We start from the raw sequence: 13333 nt of genomic DNA, 5'->3' as shown, positions 1-13333 counted from the left end.
AGGTGATGATAGCCTGCTTGAATATATCACAAGACATTTCTTCAGTCCTCCGTTTTTGTAAAATGTTTTTCAACTGAGATTCCTTTTTGAAGTTGAGCAAGGTACCACAGATTGTACAGCTCGGAGATAAAGTAGTATTTGTTGCAAGGTTATTGATTTGGATTGCACTTCATAGGTGTCAATGGTATGTCCTCTGTATTTTCACCTTGGTTTGAAGGTTAAAGTTTTGTGGATTTGTTCATTGATTCATTTTGTAGCAGGTAGAGGATCAGAAAGGGCAGACAGAAAGAACTCTTGCAAAAATAAGTAAGACTACAGCCATGCTAGCAGCTCTGTGTGGATGCAAAGCTCATTGTACAGAAAATTTAACAGTTCAGATGAATTTAAAATTTGAAAAGGTTGAGTTCACAAGAAACAGTTATCAAGACATTTTACTATCACCTACAAATGTCAGCCTGCTGGTGGCATTAGAGGAATAGTCAAGGGATCACAAAGGTCAGTAGGCTTCATCCTCTGGGGACCATGAATGTCTGTACATAATATCATAGCAAACAATCCAACATTTGTTGAGATATTTGAGTGTGCACCAACCAACCTTAGCACAGCTGTTAACATGGCTAAAAAAGAGTTCTTGTAAACCATAAAGTCTTTACCAGGTATGTTGGGCCAAAAATGAAACAGAGAAGGCTCCAAAATTCCTGCACCTTGCTGGTCTGTAGACCTTCAAATTACCTATTGAAATAAAGCAATTCAATAAAGTAAATTAGAGTGACCAACATTGTGCAGGATCTCTGGTTCCTTTAACACGTTTACAAAAACTATAGCGCAGAGCGCCATAGCTAAACGGGGAGGATAGAGAGATATGTGAGAAAGGCTTGGGTGTGTGGATACAGCGAGGGAGACAGACTGTCTCAGAGGAAACAGATAGAGACAGACAGAGGAAGGTCGGAAAAGAGATGTGAAAGTGAGACAAAAGGGTGGGACAAGAGAGAAGCGCAGCTTGGGCGGATAGGAGCTTTGTCTGGCGAGCGCTCTACATCAGATAGTGTTAATCTTGTCCTCCGTTTGCTGCGTTGCCACGCACTGGCGCGTTTAACTAGCTCTGATAATGGGAAGAACAGCATCAAACTCATTAATTGAATTAGCTCTCTTTATCTCTGCATCTGCCTGTGTCCGCTCACCCCTAAAAACACTCCACCAACAACTATTCCTCAGCTAATTGACTCAGAGCATCTCCAGCTCAGCCCTGTTTCACCTTACTAATTTATTGAACCAGCTGCCAGCCTGGTACACCTGTCATTGGCTACTGCCTAATTTAATATCTCCCTGAGGGGCTGAAGATTATTTTGTTTCTTGAACAAGAGAGATAGTGAAGGAAGGAGGGAACATAAAGAAAAGCTGGGTTTCTGTGTCAGCTTGTGTGTTTATTTCATAACTGGATTTAGCTGCAGGTGTTTGAGAATTGAATGACATGGGCCAACAAAACTAGCTCAATGTAATTTAGCCAATTTTGCCTGCTAAATTGAATTCAGCTAAACTACCTTTTTAAAGTTCATTTATAAAATATGCTCAACCATGAGTTATTGTGTGTGTGTTTTAGATATGTCTAACTACCCTCCAGGCCAATTTGCCATCAATGGGGCTATGGCTTGGATTGGTTTCAAATGTTTCAATTGGGTTAGTTAATGGTGCCTGTGAACCTTGTTGCAGGTTATATACGAACATGCTGTGGCTCATCTGTATTAAAGCTTTTTCTCCATCTGGCTCTCCCTTAGCAGGAGCTTTTCTGTGATGTAGGAATTAAATGTGGTTTCTTTGTGGCTGAGCTGATATCAGAGCAATTGTTCTCACTTTCATTTATCTCCACTAAAGGTTAGCTTTGTCTACCAGCCAGTCTCTGCCAATGTGTTAACATTATATCAGATATAGACACAGACCAAGGTATGTGTGTGCGTATGTTGGTGTGTGCGCGTATGTGTGTGAAGTTACTGGGTTCTCTCAGTTGTGTGTCTCCATCTTTGCCAGAGTAATGATCTCTTATCACCTGGATGGTAATACAGGGAACCATTTTCCTGCCGTTTCTTCTCATTTATATTATTATTATTTAAAATGTACATTTAGTGGGTGAAATAATCTTGCAAATGGCCTCTTGAGGATGACACCGACATATCTCTCTCTCTCTTATTGTTGGAAATACAAGACCAGGGTGGAGAGCAAATGCCAGTGCTGACTACAAGTTCTTGTTCTAGGGTCTTAAGCAATAAAGCATTATCTTCAACTCAATTCTCCTCTCCTGAATGTTTTCCCTCACCCACTGTCCGTTTTCATCCAAACTGATCCAACACCTGTCTTTTCTAATCCGCCTGGCTGGTCTCTGCAAACCACCATTCCCTGTTTCTTCTCAAACACCTTTAACACCAAGCGATCCTTCCATCCCTGTGCTCTCCACCGCCTCCCAACAAACACACCCTAACTTCAAACATGTTTTTTTCCTCCTCTTCATTCTTAATGGGAGCCCCCTCTCCCTCTCATTTATTGTCAAGGGAACCAAGAGAGCTCATTTAACCGTCAAGTAAGAAATGTTTTGAATCACATCTTGTAATCATTCCTGCAATTTTGCCCTTATCCTGGATGCTATCCGGTCATTATCATCTTAGGGTCTGCTGAAATTGGGTGCAGTTGCTTTTAGGGAAAGGTATGCTGCTCTTCACTAACTTTGCCTAAAATGTGGTGTTTTTCTTTTGTTTTCAAGTACATTGCAAATCTGTGCTGCCCCAGTTTTATGTGTTTGTGTGTACTATACTGGAATCATTATTATTATTAATACTTATTTTTTGAATAAATTCTCAAAATTTAGGTCCCTTTTTATCATCAAAAACTGTTATATATCAAAAACTGTTATATATGCCTTTATCACACCACGCTTGGCTCCTGTAACTTTCAGACCTTTCGGCTTAAAGACATTTTATTGCAAGTTTATGTACATTTTGCTTCTGTACTTTTGAATGGTAATGGTACTGGGACTTTCCTAGTCTGCCGACCACTCAAAGCGCTTCACACTAAATGTTATTCACCCCATTCACACACATTCATAAACTGATGGCAGTGGCTGCCACGCAATGTGCACATCAGAAAGGAATTGATCATTAACACACATTCATACACTGATGGCGCAGCCTTCAGGAGCAATTTGGGGTTCTTGCCCATGCACTTCAGCATGCAGTAAGTAAGTGGGCGACACACTCTACCTCCTGAGACACAGCTCACAGCTCACTTAATTAATATGTTGAATACAGTTTTACTTGTGATGGAGGAATTTCTATACTGTGTTATTGCTACGTTTAATTAAGTACATCATGTCAATTATGTCATATAGTCTACTGTGTACTCTAATTAATGATTTGTTGCTGTACTTTTTAGAGCTCACCCCGAATAGTCGAAGATTCAATGCTTTCACGGGCGGACCCTGATTCGACTGTGAGTCAATCTCACAGTTGAAGCTTCGCAATGAAACAAGGATCATGCCATTTTGGCGATATGGGGGTGCTCAACGTCTGATTTTACATAGATCTACCAGTTTTCTCCCAATAAGATAATATACAGCCTATTATAATATACATTTTAACGTTTAGTGCTGTAAAAAAACTTTCAATAAATGTTTTTAAAGTGCGTGAATAAATCCAAAATTGTAACCCTAATCCTGGGGCATCAGTGCACATGTGTAGGCGTAGCGTGTATGTGTGCAGTGGCAATGGAGGAGCACTTGCTGAAGAGACAGAGCCCCAGCTTCACTGGTGTTGCGCCCAGTGGTCCGCAGTTCGCTAGACTTTCGGCTAAATTATCAGCGTTGATGAACCACACAAAGAATATTAATGCGTTTTTTAAATAGCTGGCTACTTGAAATAGACCCGTGATGAACCGCGATGTGCGTGCAGTTGTCGGCAGAGACAACTGCAAAACTCTGCACAAGACCAGTGAATGGCAGGCGAGAGAGAGAGAGAGAAAAGGGTCAACAATAAGCCCAAGTTAATGAATTAATAAAAAGAGACTGCAGCTCTGCAGCTTCTCAAGATTAAAGTGGAGCCACAATGTGTTACACCGCCATGCAGAAAAACACACTGATTCGGCTATCAGTCAACAATAGGCAGGACTTCACTATTTTGATTCGACTATGTAACCCCAACTGGGTTAGTCAGGGACAGCCCTAGTATTTTTACCTTGAAATGACTGTGCAAAGCATCTTGGTCTACCTTGGTTGTTTTAAGTGTGCTCCTATATAAATAAAGTTGATATTGATATGGACTGATTAGTAATATATGTACATACATTTCCACCACTGTTACTAAATAAGGATAATAATAATAATAATAATTTTAGATAGAGGACTATATAGAGAGTGAGATGAAAATACTCAGGTAATAACTCTCATCTGCGTCTAGCTAACGTTTTAAATCTCTTATCAAGACACATTTTTAAAAAAGTTAACTTACAGTATTTTAATTGTGCAGAGGGTGGGTTTCATTTTACTGTATTGTTACTTTTTTATTGTTAACTTATACATTGTTACATTGATAGTTTAACATCTCTACTATATGCAAAATGTTGTTATTTGCACACAAGACACATGGACTTACAAGTTCTTTCATTTTATTCAGAATTATTTTTATTCTATTTAATTTCCTGCTGTGTAAAGGGCATTGATATTAATGTACATTGTTATTTCATTTAGCATGCGACAGATATGTCAGAGTACCAGGTGTGTTTGTCATGTTATTTTGGCATCCTGGGGTGTAATTTCTGAGCATCAATCAGGGACAGTCAAAAACCGTCTTTTCTGACAACCTCGGCTCATCTGTAAATACTCATCCAACTGATGCAGGTTTTCATGGAAATAATGAGGCAGCTTCATGTGCTGATGCATGTGAAAGGGGGGCTTCCCTTCAAATTGCTTTTCTTTATTGCTTCCCCCTCTTCCTCCCTCACCAGAAATCATATTAGCCAAACCAATCTCATTTACAACATGCCATTTGTTAACTTAGCCCTCTTGCTTGGTGACTATAGCACAAGCCTGGGTTTGTCTGTCAAATTAGGCATTAGTGTGTGAGAAATAGACCTAGAAGGTCGAAACAGAGAATGAGAAAGAAGGATGAGATGGATGGACATATTTAAGAAAGGAAGATACAAACAAACAAACAAAGGAAGAAAGAAAACTAATGAAGAGTGAGCAGAATACCAGGACCATGGACATCAGTGAGAGTGTAGTTCAAGTCTTTTACTCTATGAAATGCCAAACATTGTGACAAAACACCATAGAAGCCAATGATATTGTTTTAACTGCTCGCTTAGTCTGACCAACAGCCAAACAATCCCCAAAGAATTACATTTATAATAAATCAAAACAGACTAAAGAAGCAAATCTTCTTATTCATTAAGACATGTCAATTACTTTTACATGTAAAAGGACTGAAACGATCAATGGGTAATCAAAATTAAGGACTAATGCAAACACACAGAAAAGGAGAGGAAGAGAGTGCTACTCTGCATCATCATAGGATCATGATAGGATAATGAATTTCTAAACACAAATTGGAATTTATGATAAATACAGCATATACTATACGCCATACGCGATTAGTCCATATTAGTTGATTACCGTCCCCTACCCATAGTCGACTGTCACTGCTGAATCTGCTTGTGAGTTTGTAGTAATTACTGTGCCATGGCTAAGGTGATAACTAGGAAACAGGAGGGCAGATGGCAATCTGTCATGTCCTCCTAGTTGTTGTCTGTGTCTCCCACACCGTCTGCCTTTATCTTTGCTCGTCAGGAGCTGCGACCAATACAAGGCCGGTTATTACCGCCTCAGCGACCTGGATAAGATCAAAGAAGACCGGTTGAACACGGAAGATGTAACGACTGTGCTCTTCTAAGGACTGCTGCATGGTTTGTCATGTCATTATCCCTTGTTAACGCTCAGTTTTTTTCTTCATCTTTTACAAGTCATTCGCAGTTCCTGAACGAGGACAGTCTCCAATTATTTTGATGTGGGGGGAAATTACCCAGCATTCATGTTTCACTGAATAGATTTTTTTCTTTCTCCTCACCTTTTCTGTGCTGTTGGTGTTTTGCTTCAGATCTGCCTTTTCTAACCATCTCTTCCATCTTTCTCTCACGTGAAATATTCTGGCCCATTCATGCCAGTGGATCGAACAAGAGCAATTTGTCATGTTGGAGGAGGAAGTACAGAAAGCCGCTCATGTACTTAATGGTAATTTCACGTCACAGAAGAGGAGGAGGAGAGCAACAGCGTGTCAGAATAGTGGAAGAGGAGGAAATCATGGTTCATCGGTACCTGGATAGCTTCACACAGACTGTGACCACAAGTAATGGAAGTGATGGAGGGACAAAAGGGTGGGGCAGAGAGGCAGGGGTGCTGCAGTTATAGGAGTTCTGATAAAACCCCAGATGTTTGAGAAAATTACCAAAAAATTGTCTGAACTGGAGCTTAGTGCCTATTTATTGCTCCAGAGAAAGTCCTGATGGTGGGATATTACAAGGTGTAAAACAGGAATTATGTAGGAATACTCCTTCATTCAGTATGTGATCTCATAGTGGTCAAATACACTTTCACAGTGGTTAATTTGAACCCCTTGCTCCCTGACTTGCAGCCAACTGTGTTTTCCTGGTGCTAGGTTTCATCACTGCTAATGAAATAATTTGGCTTGTACCTGCCAGATACATTTTTCTTAAATGTTCAATATTCATCCCAAGCAAAATATGAAAAGAAAATTTGAAAACATTTTTGCTTTTTTCCACTTATGACTATGTTCTAGGGATGGGTATTTGACACCTTTAAGGTGTCAACCCAAATAGCCTAGTATCGAGTTGTATCGAAATGTCTCCAGTTGAACCAGTACTGCATTGGATACTTTTTGCAACCAGATAGGGGGGAAAAATGATTTGGTATTGGTATGGTTTTGCTTGCAGCCAAACACGCAAGCAAAACACCGAAAGAGAAGTGCATGCATCTTTTTTTCCTTATGTGCCTGCATTTGCCTATGCTGCGTTCCATTTACCACAGAAGTCGTAGGTGGTAATGACGTCACGCCCGAGTAGGCCGCTTTCTAAACCTTGCTCAGCCAGCCGTTGTTTACAACTAGTGAGGTTAACCATTGTTACCAACGCCGGTTGATAAAAACGGATTACGTGGTATTTACGCTTACTAAACACAGTAGCAACATGTCCACAGGCAGCAGTTCAACAGTAACGTTACTTTGTGTATGAAAATTTATATGAGACACAAATACACAGAAGTGCTAATAAACAATATAAACTAAAGCTTTCACCAACCTTTTGATACACAGAGCAGCCATCTTGGATCACGAAGCTGGTGGTAGAGTGGTTCTCCCCGCTTTTGCGATTTAGAAATCCGACTTAACTGTTCCAGATTAAATTTCTGACTGGGAACTAAAATATTGCGACTATACACATAGTCCATATGTGATTTTAACAGCGCCTCACCTTTGGCTGCGTTCTAAGGCATGTTCGTCACCGTTGCAAGTTATCACCACAAGCTTGTCTTTCTGTTGGTTTCACTTCTGATATCCTTTAACACTACTCTGTACAGTTTTATTTGCTATTCACATCACTTTTCACAGATCGATCACTGCGTTCCATCATATTCAATGGTTTTGTGGCTCAGCAGCGATCAGCTTATTTTACTCACGGAGCATCCGGCTGCAGCTGCAACTGATATAAGATGTAGTTGGTGTGGTCGGCTGGATGTGCAGCCTCTCTTTTCTCTCTTAACTTAAATTTGTGGTAACACTTTCTATGAAGGTCATCGCTATAATGACTTATGCATATATTTATAATACGATATAATACGTCCATAAGACATTATAACAGTTGTTATCACTTACAAACATGCATTAGGCGCTATAGCAAAGTTCATAACGTATTATGACCTTTTGATTTAATGTTTTATAACTAATGTTAATACCAGTTTATATCAATGTGCGGCAAGAACCTCTGACCATGTTCCATAACACATTATAACCACCGACTCTGCCTCGTTATGAATACACTTTAGTCACCATTTACAATTAGTGATATAAAATGGAATAATAGCTTATAGTAATGTTTAAAGTTATATAGCATGTCTTTGTTTGCTTTAAGTAAAGTGTTAAAATATCTATCCCTGTATAATATATTACAGGTGGACATAATACCATATGAACTAATTAAAAGACCTTATAACACGTCATTGTTTGCTTTAAGTAAAGTGACACACATTTTGCGCAGGAAAACAATTATGAACATTTATGAACAATCTATATGAATTTTGAACAATTTGCAGTTTAGCACAAAACACAACATAATTACATCAAGAAAACTCATTGTCAGGGTGGTGAAAGATGGCTCAAGAGAAGACCTGTTGCCGACCAACATCATGTAAGAAGATGTAAACTAGTCCTTTTAAGCAATTGAGGAGACATTTCTTTTGAATTTCAATGTGTAAACAAAATGCTTAGTAATTATCTAGAATTTACACAGAAAAAAAAATGCATCAAGATGGATCGCTGCCCTCTGAACTGTAATCAAATCGAATCGTGAGGTGCCAAGAGATTCTCATTCCTACTGCCCAAACAGTATTCCCATTCAATTACTTTAAAATGTCTTTTAATAGGCTACGTTTTGTGAAATGGTTGTCTTTAATCGTCCACTGCATGGCTCGCCATTCATCTGTGACAACATCTGAGCCTACATGATGTTGGTCGGCAACAGGTCTTCTCTTGAGCGATCTTTCACCACCCTGAGAATGGGTGTCCTTGATTTAATTATGTTGTGTTTTTGTGCTAAACTGCAAAATGTTCAAAATTCATATAGATTGTTCATAAAGTGAAGAAACAAAATGTGTGTCACTTTACTTAATGCAAACAATGACGTGTTATAAGGTCTTTTAATTAGTTCATATGGTATTATGTCCACCTGTAATATATTATACAGGGATAGATATTTTAACACTTTACTTAAAGCAAACAAAGACATGCTATATAACTTTAAACATTACTATAAGCTATTATTCCATTTTATATCACTAATTGTAAATGGTGACTAAAGTGTATTCATAACGAGGCAGAGTAGGTGGTTATAATGTGTTATGGAACATGGTCGGAGATTCTTGCCGCACATGACATAAACTGGTATTACTATTAGTTGTAAAACATTAAATCAAAAGGTCATAATACGTTATGAACTTACCTATAGCGTCTAATGCATGTTTGTAAGTGATTATAACAACTGTTATAATGTCTTAGGTACGCATTATATCATGTTATAAATATATGCATAAGTCATTCTTCATAGAAAGTGTTACCAAATTTGTTTTCCACAACTCACAGTGTTCACTACGCTATTCCACTCCTCTCTTATTCAAATAGCTACAAAAACTCTAAATTTACCATAAGAGTGGATGACCTTATTAGGATAAGGAGTGATCTGATATTTTGTCCCAAATATTTTTAATCTCTAACAGTTATTTAAAAAAAATAGATCACATTGCTTGTCCATAACAGCAATTAAAATAATTACCAATTAATTAATAATTACCAATCAACCACTATGGGTTCAACATGTGGCATTTTACTCGAGGTATCGAATGAAGTACTCCATCTGATCGGTATCACTTGAACGGTACTAGTTTTTGTACTGGTGTAAAATTTTACCCAACCGTACTATGTACTGTCTAAATGGATAAGGTTCAAAGGTAAAAAGAATTCCTTTGGTGAGAAAAGTGTTATGCAGGGACGTGCACAGGGGGGTTGCTCTGGTTGCCCGGGCAACTGCCCGTTTGCCTTTCCTGACTCAAGTTGCCCTTCCGAGAAAAAAAAATAAAATAAAAAAATAATCGCGATCGCAAAGCCTCATTCACTTCCATTCAGTAGGGGAAGAGCAAACTCTGTTTAAGTGGCTGCACTGCTGCAGCGCTGCCTGCACGTCAGTCGATTCTGTTCCCTACCGGAATTCCTGTTTCCTTCCTTTATGCAATCATACTACAACAAATCATGCGTAGTTTTGCCCAGTTACCATACGTGATACGTACCAACAGAAGTGAATACGAGCTAGAAGCGCAACTGAATGTACGGGAAGCCAAAAGGTTAAAAAAGGATTGTATTTTTTTCCGAAATCTAAGCGTTTTTTTATTTAATATTTTATTAGAAGCGAGTTTTCCCCATCTGTCAATTCAATCTAGATTATTTATTTTCAAATAAAAAAAAAAAGGAAAAAAAATAAAAATAATAATGATTAAAAAAACAATAAACAATAATATAAGGAACTCTTTTTCTCATATGTATTTTGGTGACATTTATATTGTTAATACATTTTGGATACTGTGTTTAGTGCCTTTTCACAGGTCAGAGCAACTGCCCTTCAAAATTCCTGTGCACGTCCCTGGTGTTATGGTTTCTCAAGACCTAGCAACCACCAAAAGCCTTTCAAGCGTTTCCTTTTCTTCTTTTGTAGCTTCAGTTTTTTGCCTCTATATATTTTTTTTCATGTTTTTGACCTTTGAATATAATCCTTTGTTAAGTAGTTAGTTCATTGTCCTTCTTGCGTGTGTGATTGTGAGATGAGTGTTTGAAGGGTTTGTTTTTTGACCTCTGTGAGAGACAATTAAGCACTACCTCATTCCATTTCTTTCTTTTGAAATGGTTGTCTGTCAGACAGAGAGTAAAAGAAGCACTGCGTGTGTCTGAAGCTTAATTGGCGAGCTGCTGTGGTTACATTACCAGCATCATCTAATTTAATGTTTTTCTTTTAACCTGTGTATGTCTGTGTGTGTTTCAGGGTCAAGCTGAAGGACGGTGTGGCGTTCCTGGGAGCTAGAGCCATTAACCCTGTTGTGTGGACGGTGAGTCAGGATGTCAGAAGTGAAGGTCACAGGATTGTCACCCTCCACTGTCGGAGGAAGGAAAACAGTTTTAGTCAAAGGTACGTCTGACACTTCCTTCGTTAGAATTAATCAATGCAAGAATGAAATATGAACTGAACAACCAAAAAGCAGCAGCGCACTTGTTCATTTCTCGGACAGCTGTCAGTAGAGAGTGATTGCAAAGAGTGAAGATGAAAGAGGACATGACTCAGCATCTGAACCATTTATTCTTTGGCACTGCCATGCTCAAGCCAGTGCCAAGTGTAGTTAATAATATGTACCGTTGAAGGAATACAGTGTTGCCTCTTGCCTGCACTTAAAGCTACATTATGTAGTAATTTTATCTTGAAATAACAGCTTCAGAATCATTTTGATGGCACGCTGAGTTGAAATAGGGAGTATGGTATCTCTGTCATTGCCACTCCGGGCCCGGGCCACCATGTATTCCACTATACACTAGTGCAACATTAGAATCTCGGGCACGACATCTATCAGGAGAATGGTGTAATGCTTTATGACACTACATCACACACCGATAAGACTCTTCAGCAAGCTAACTATAAGAAAAAGCTAGCTCTGTATTTTCAGTATGGTTATTATGGCATAGGCTGTGAAGAGACTAAAGAAGACCACAGAGGAAGCGATAAAGAGAAAAAGAGACACTGGCTCGGACTGGCATTTACTCGTTGGTGTGAACTAAAAGAGCTGAAAGGATGCAGGACAGATGCTGAACTGGACTTCTTGCTACTGGACTAATAAGTAATACCTTATTAGCTGGCTTGTGTTATTGGGCTTCCGCGTTAGCAAAGTTGTCGACTCAAGCAAAATCAGCCAGAGGTTTCGCAGACAGAGCCTAGCTATAAATCTCAAGTTGATGTTAGAAAACTTACTAGATAACACACCCGGACATAAGTTGCTCCTTGCTTTTGTTGCCAGTGGTTTAGACATTAAGGGGGAGGGGAGGGGACAGCAAATTTACACTGTTATACAAGCTGTACACTCACTACTTTACATTACTTTGGACATTACTTGGAGAAAAGAAAGCGAGGAAGTTGAACTGCCTGGAGAGTTTAGAAAATGTCTGTAACTTTATTCCAGCTGTCGTTGTACTTTACTGTGAACAGGTTAGCATAGCGTAGCCCTGATCGATCTGAACTCCATTCAGAAAACGTAAGTATTTTAAAAAGTTGTTGACCTGCTAACAAAACGGCATCATATTGTAGTTATTTCAGCATCAGTTTGATCCGTTTATTGCAATTAAATCACAGCAAAAGGTTTACTTTGGGTTCATATAGCTGTAGTATCCGTTGGCTGAATATTAAATTCGCTTTCGGTGTGAACGCTGCTTTAGCTGATGTTATGAAAAGAATAACGTGAACCTCAAAACTCTGTGGACAGTGAGACCTTGAATGTACCAGTAGGATCAATTATCTCCATTAATGCAACTTTGACATAAAAACAGAGATGACAAAATGTTTACTGCGCAGGATTAAGTGGATTGAAAGAAAGGAAATCTATCAAAAACTTGACGTGATATGCTCTGAAAATGGCTGGCAGCAATGTGAATGAAAATATATCACACCACTCATGTATGACTCTAGTGATGTTTTGAAAAACATACTTATCGTTGATAATAAGAATACTTGTATTGATAATTTAAATTTGCTAGGTGATCACATAAAAATCTGATAAAAGAAAATCTCAGGGCACAAGAAAACTTCTGCAACTCTCTAACCATGACAAAAAGTGTGTCCATGTATGGGTGATTGCTGCTTACATGATTGTGTTTTCATGAAATTGATAACGTGTGTGTTTCTTTGTACGGTATTTGACATTCAGCCCAACAGCTAAACAGTTTTAGGCAAAGACAAAGTAGCTGTACACAGGAAGTGACACACCTTGGCTGGGCTATTATTTCCTCCTGGGTGTCAAGGTGACGACAGTGATGAATGACAAGTCATCTATCATTTACATGCATCTCTTTCACAGCCCCACTGAGGAGAAGAGTCGTTGAATTATACAGGACTGCTCAAATCAAGGTCATACATGTTGAATCTGGTATTATGCCCTGCAATTTTGCACTCAACAAAACACTACCTTGAAGTATTGAAATGATAATACAATACCTTCCGCAACCCTGTGCTTTTGGGTTTCTTTAGCTTTCACATCAAATAGAATAACTGTAGCACATCAAGTATTTGCAAAATGTGAAGATTATCAAGACACTGAACTTTAATTTTAAAATGTACAGAGAGAGCAGCAGCCACGGTCTTTTCTATTTTATTAAAATATAAAAACATGCTCATAATACAAGGGGTAAAACACTGTGAAAATGCTCCCTTTGCAGTGTAAGTTTCAACTCCTGACCAGCAGTGATCAGGAGCTCACAACAGCTCA

At 38.7% G+C, this 13333-nt stretch overlaps 1 protein-coding gene across 1 annotated transcript in view; it reads left to right on the top strand.

Annotated features, from left to right (window-relative positions):
- Positions 1-13333, top strand: part of si:dkey-112m2.1 (transmembrane protein 132C) — a 163291-nt gene that overhangs the window by 81135 nt on the left and 68823 nt on the right. Inside the window, exon 4 of the mRNA XM_038734596.1 lies at positions 10852-10995. Coding sequence (XP_038590524.1) covers positions 10852-10995 — 144 coding nt within the window. The remainder of the gene's footprint in view (positions 1-10851; positions 10996-13333) is intronic.

Source organism: Micropterus salmoides, unplaced genomic scaffold, assembly GCF_014851395.1.
Source record: "Micropterus salmoides isolate LMB-PRFRI ecotype aquatic unplaced genomic scaffold, ASM1485139v1 Ms_hic_scaffold_20, whole genome shotgun sequence".
NCBI lineage: Eukaryota > Metazoa > Chordata > Actinopteri > Centrarchiformes > Centrarchidae > Micropterus > Micropterus salmoides.
The sequence above is the reverse complement of the archived record's forward strand: the minus strand, read 5'-3'. Positions and strand labels throughout refer to the sequence as shown.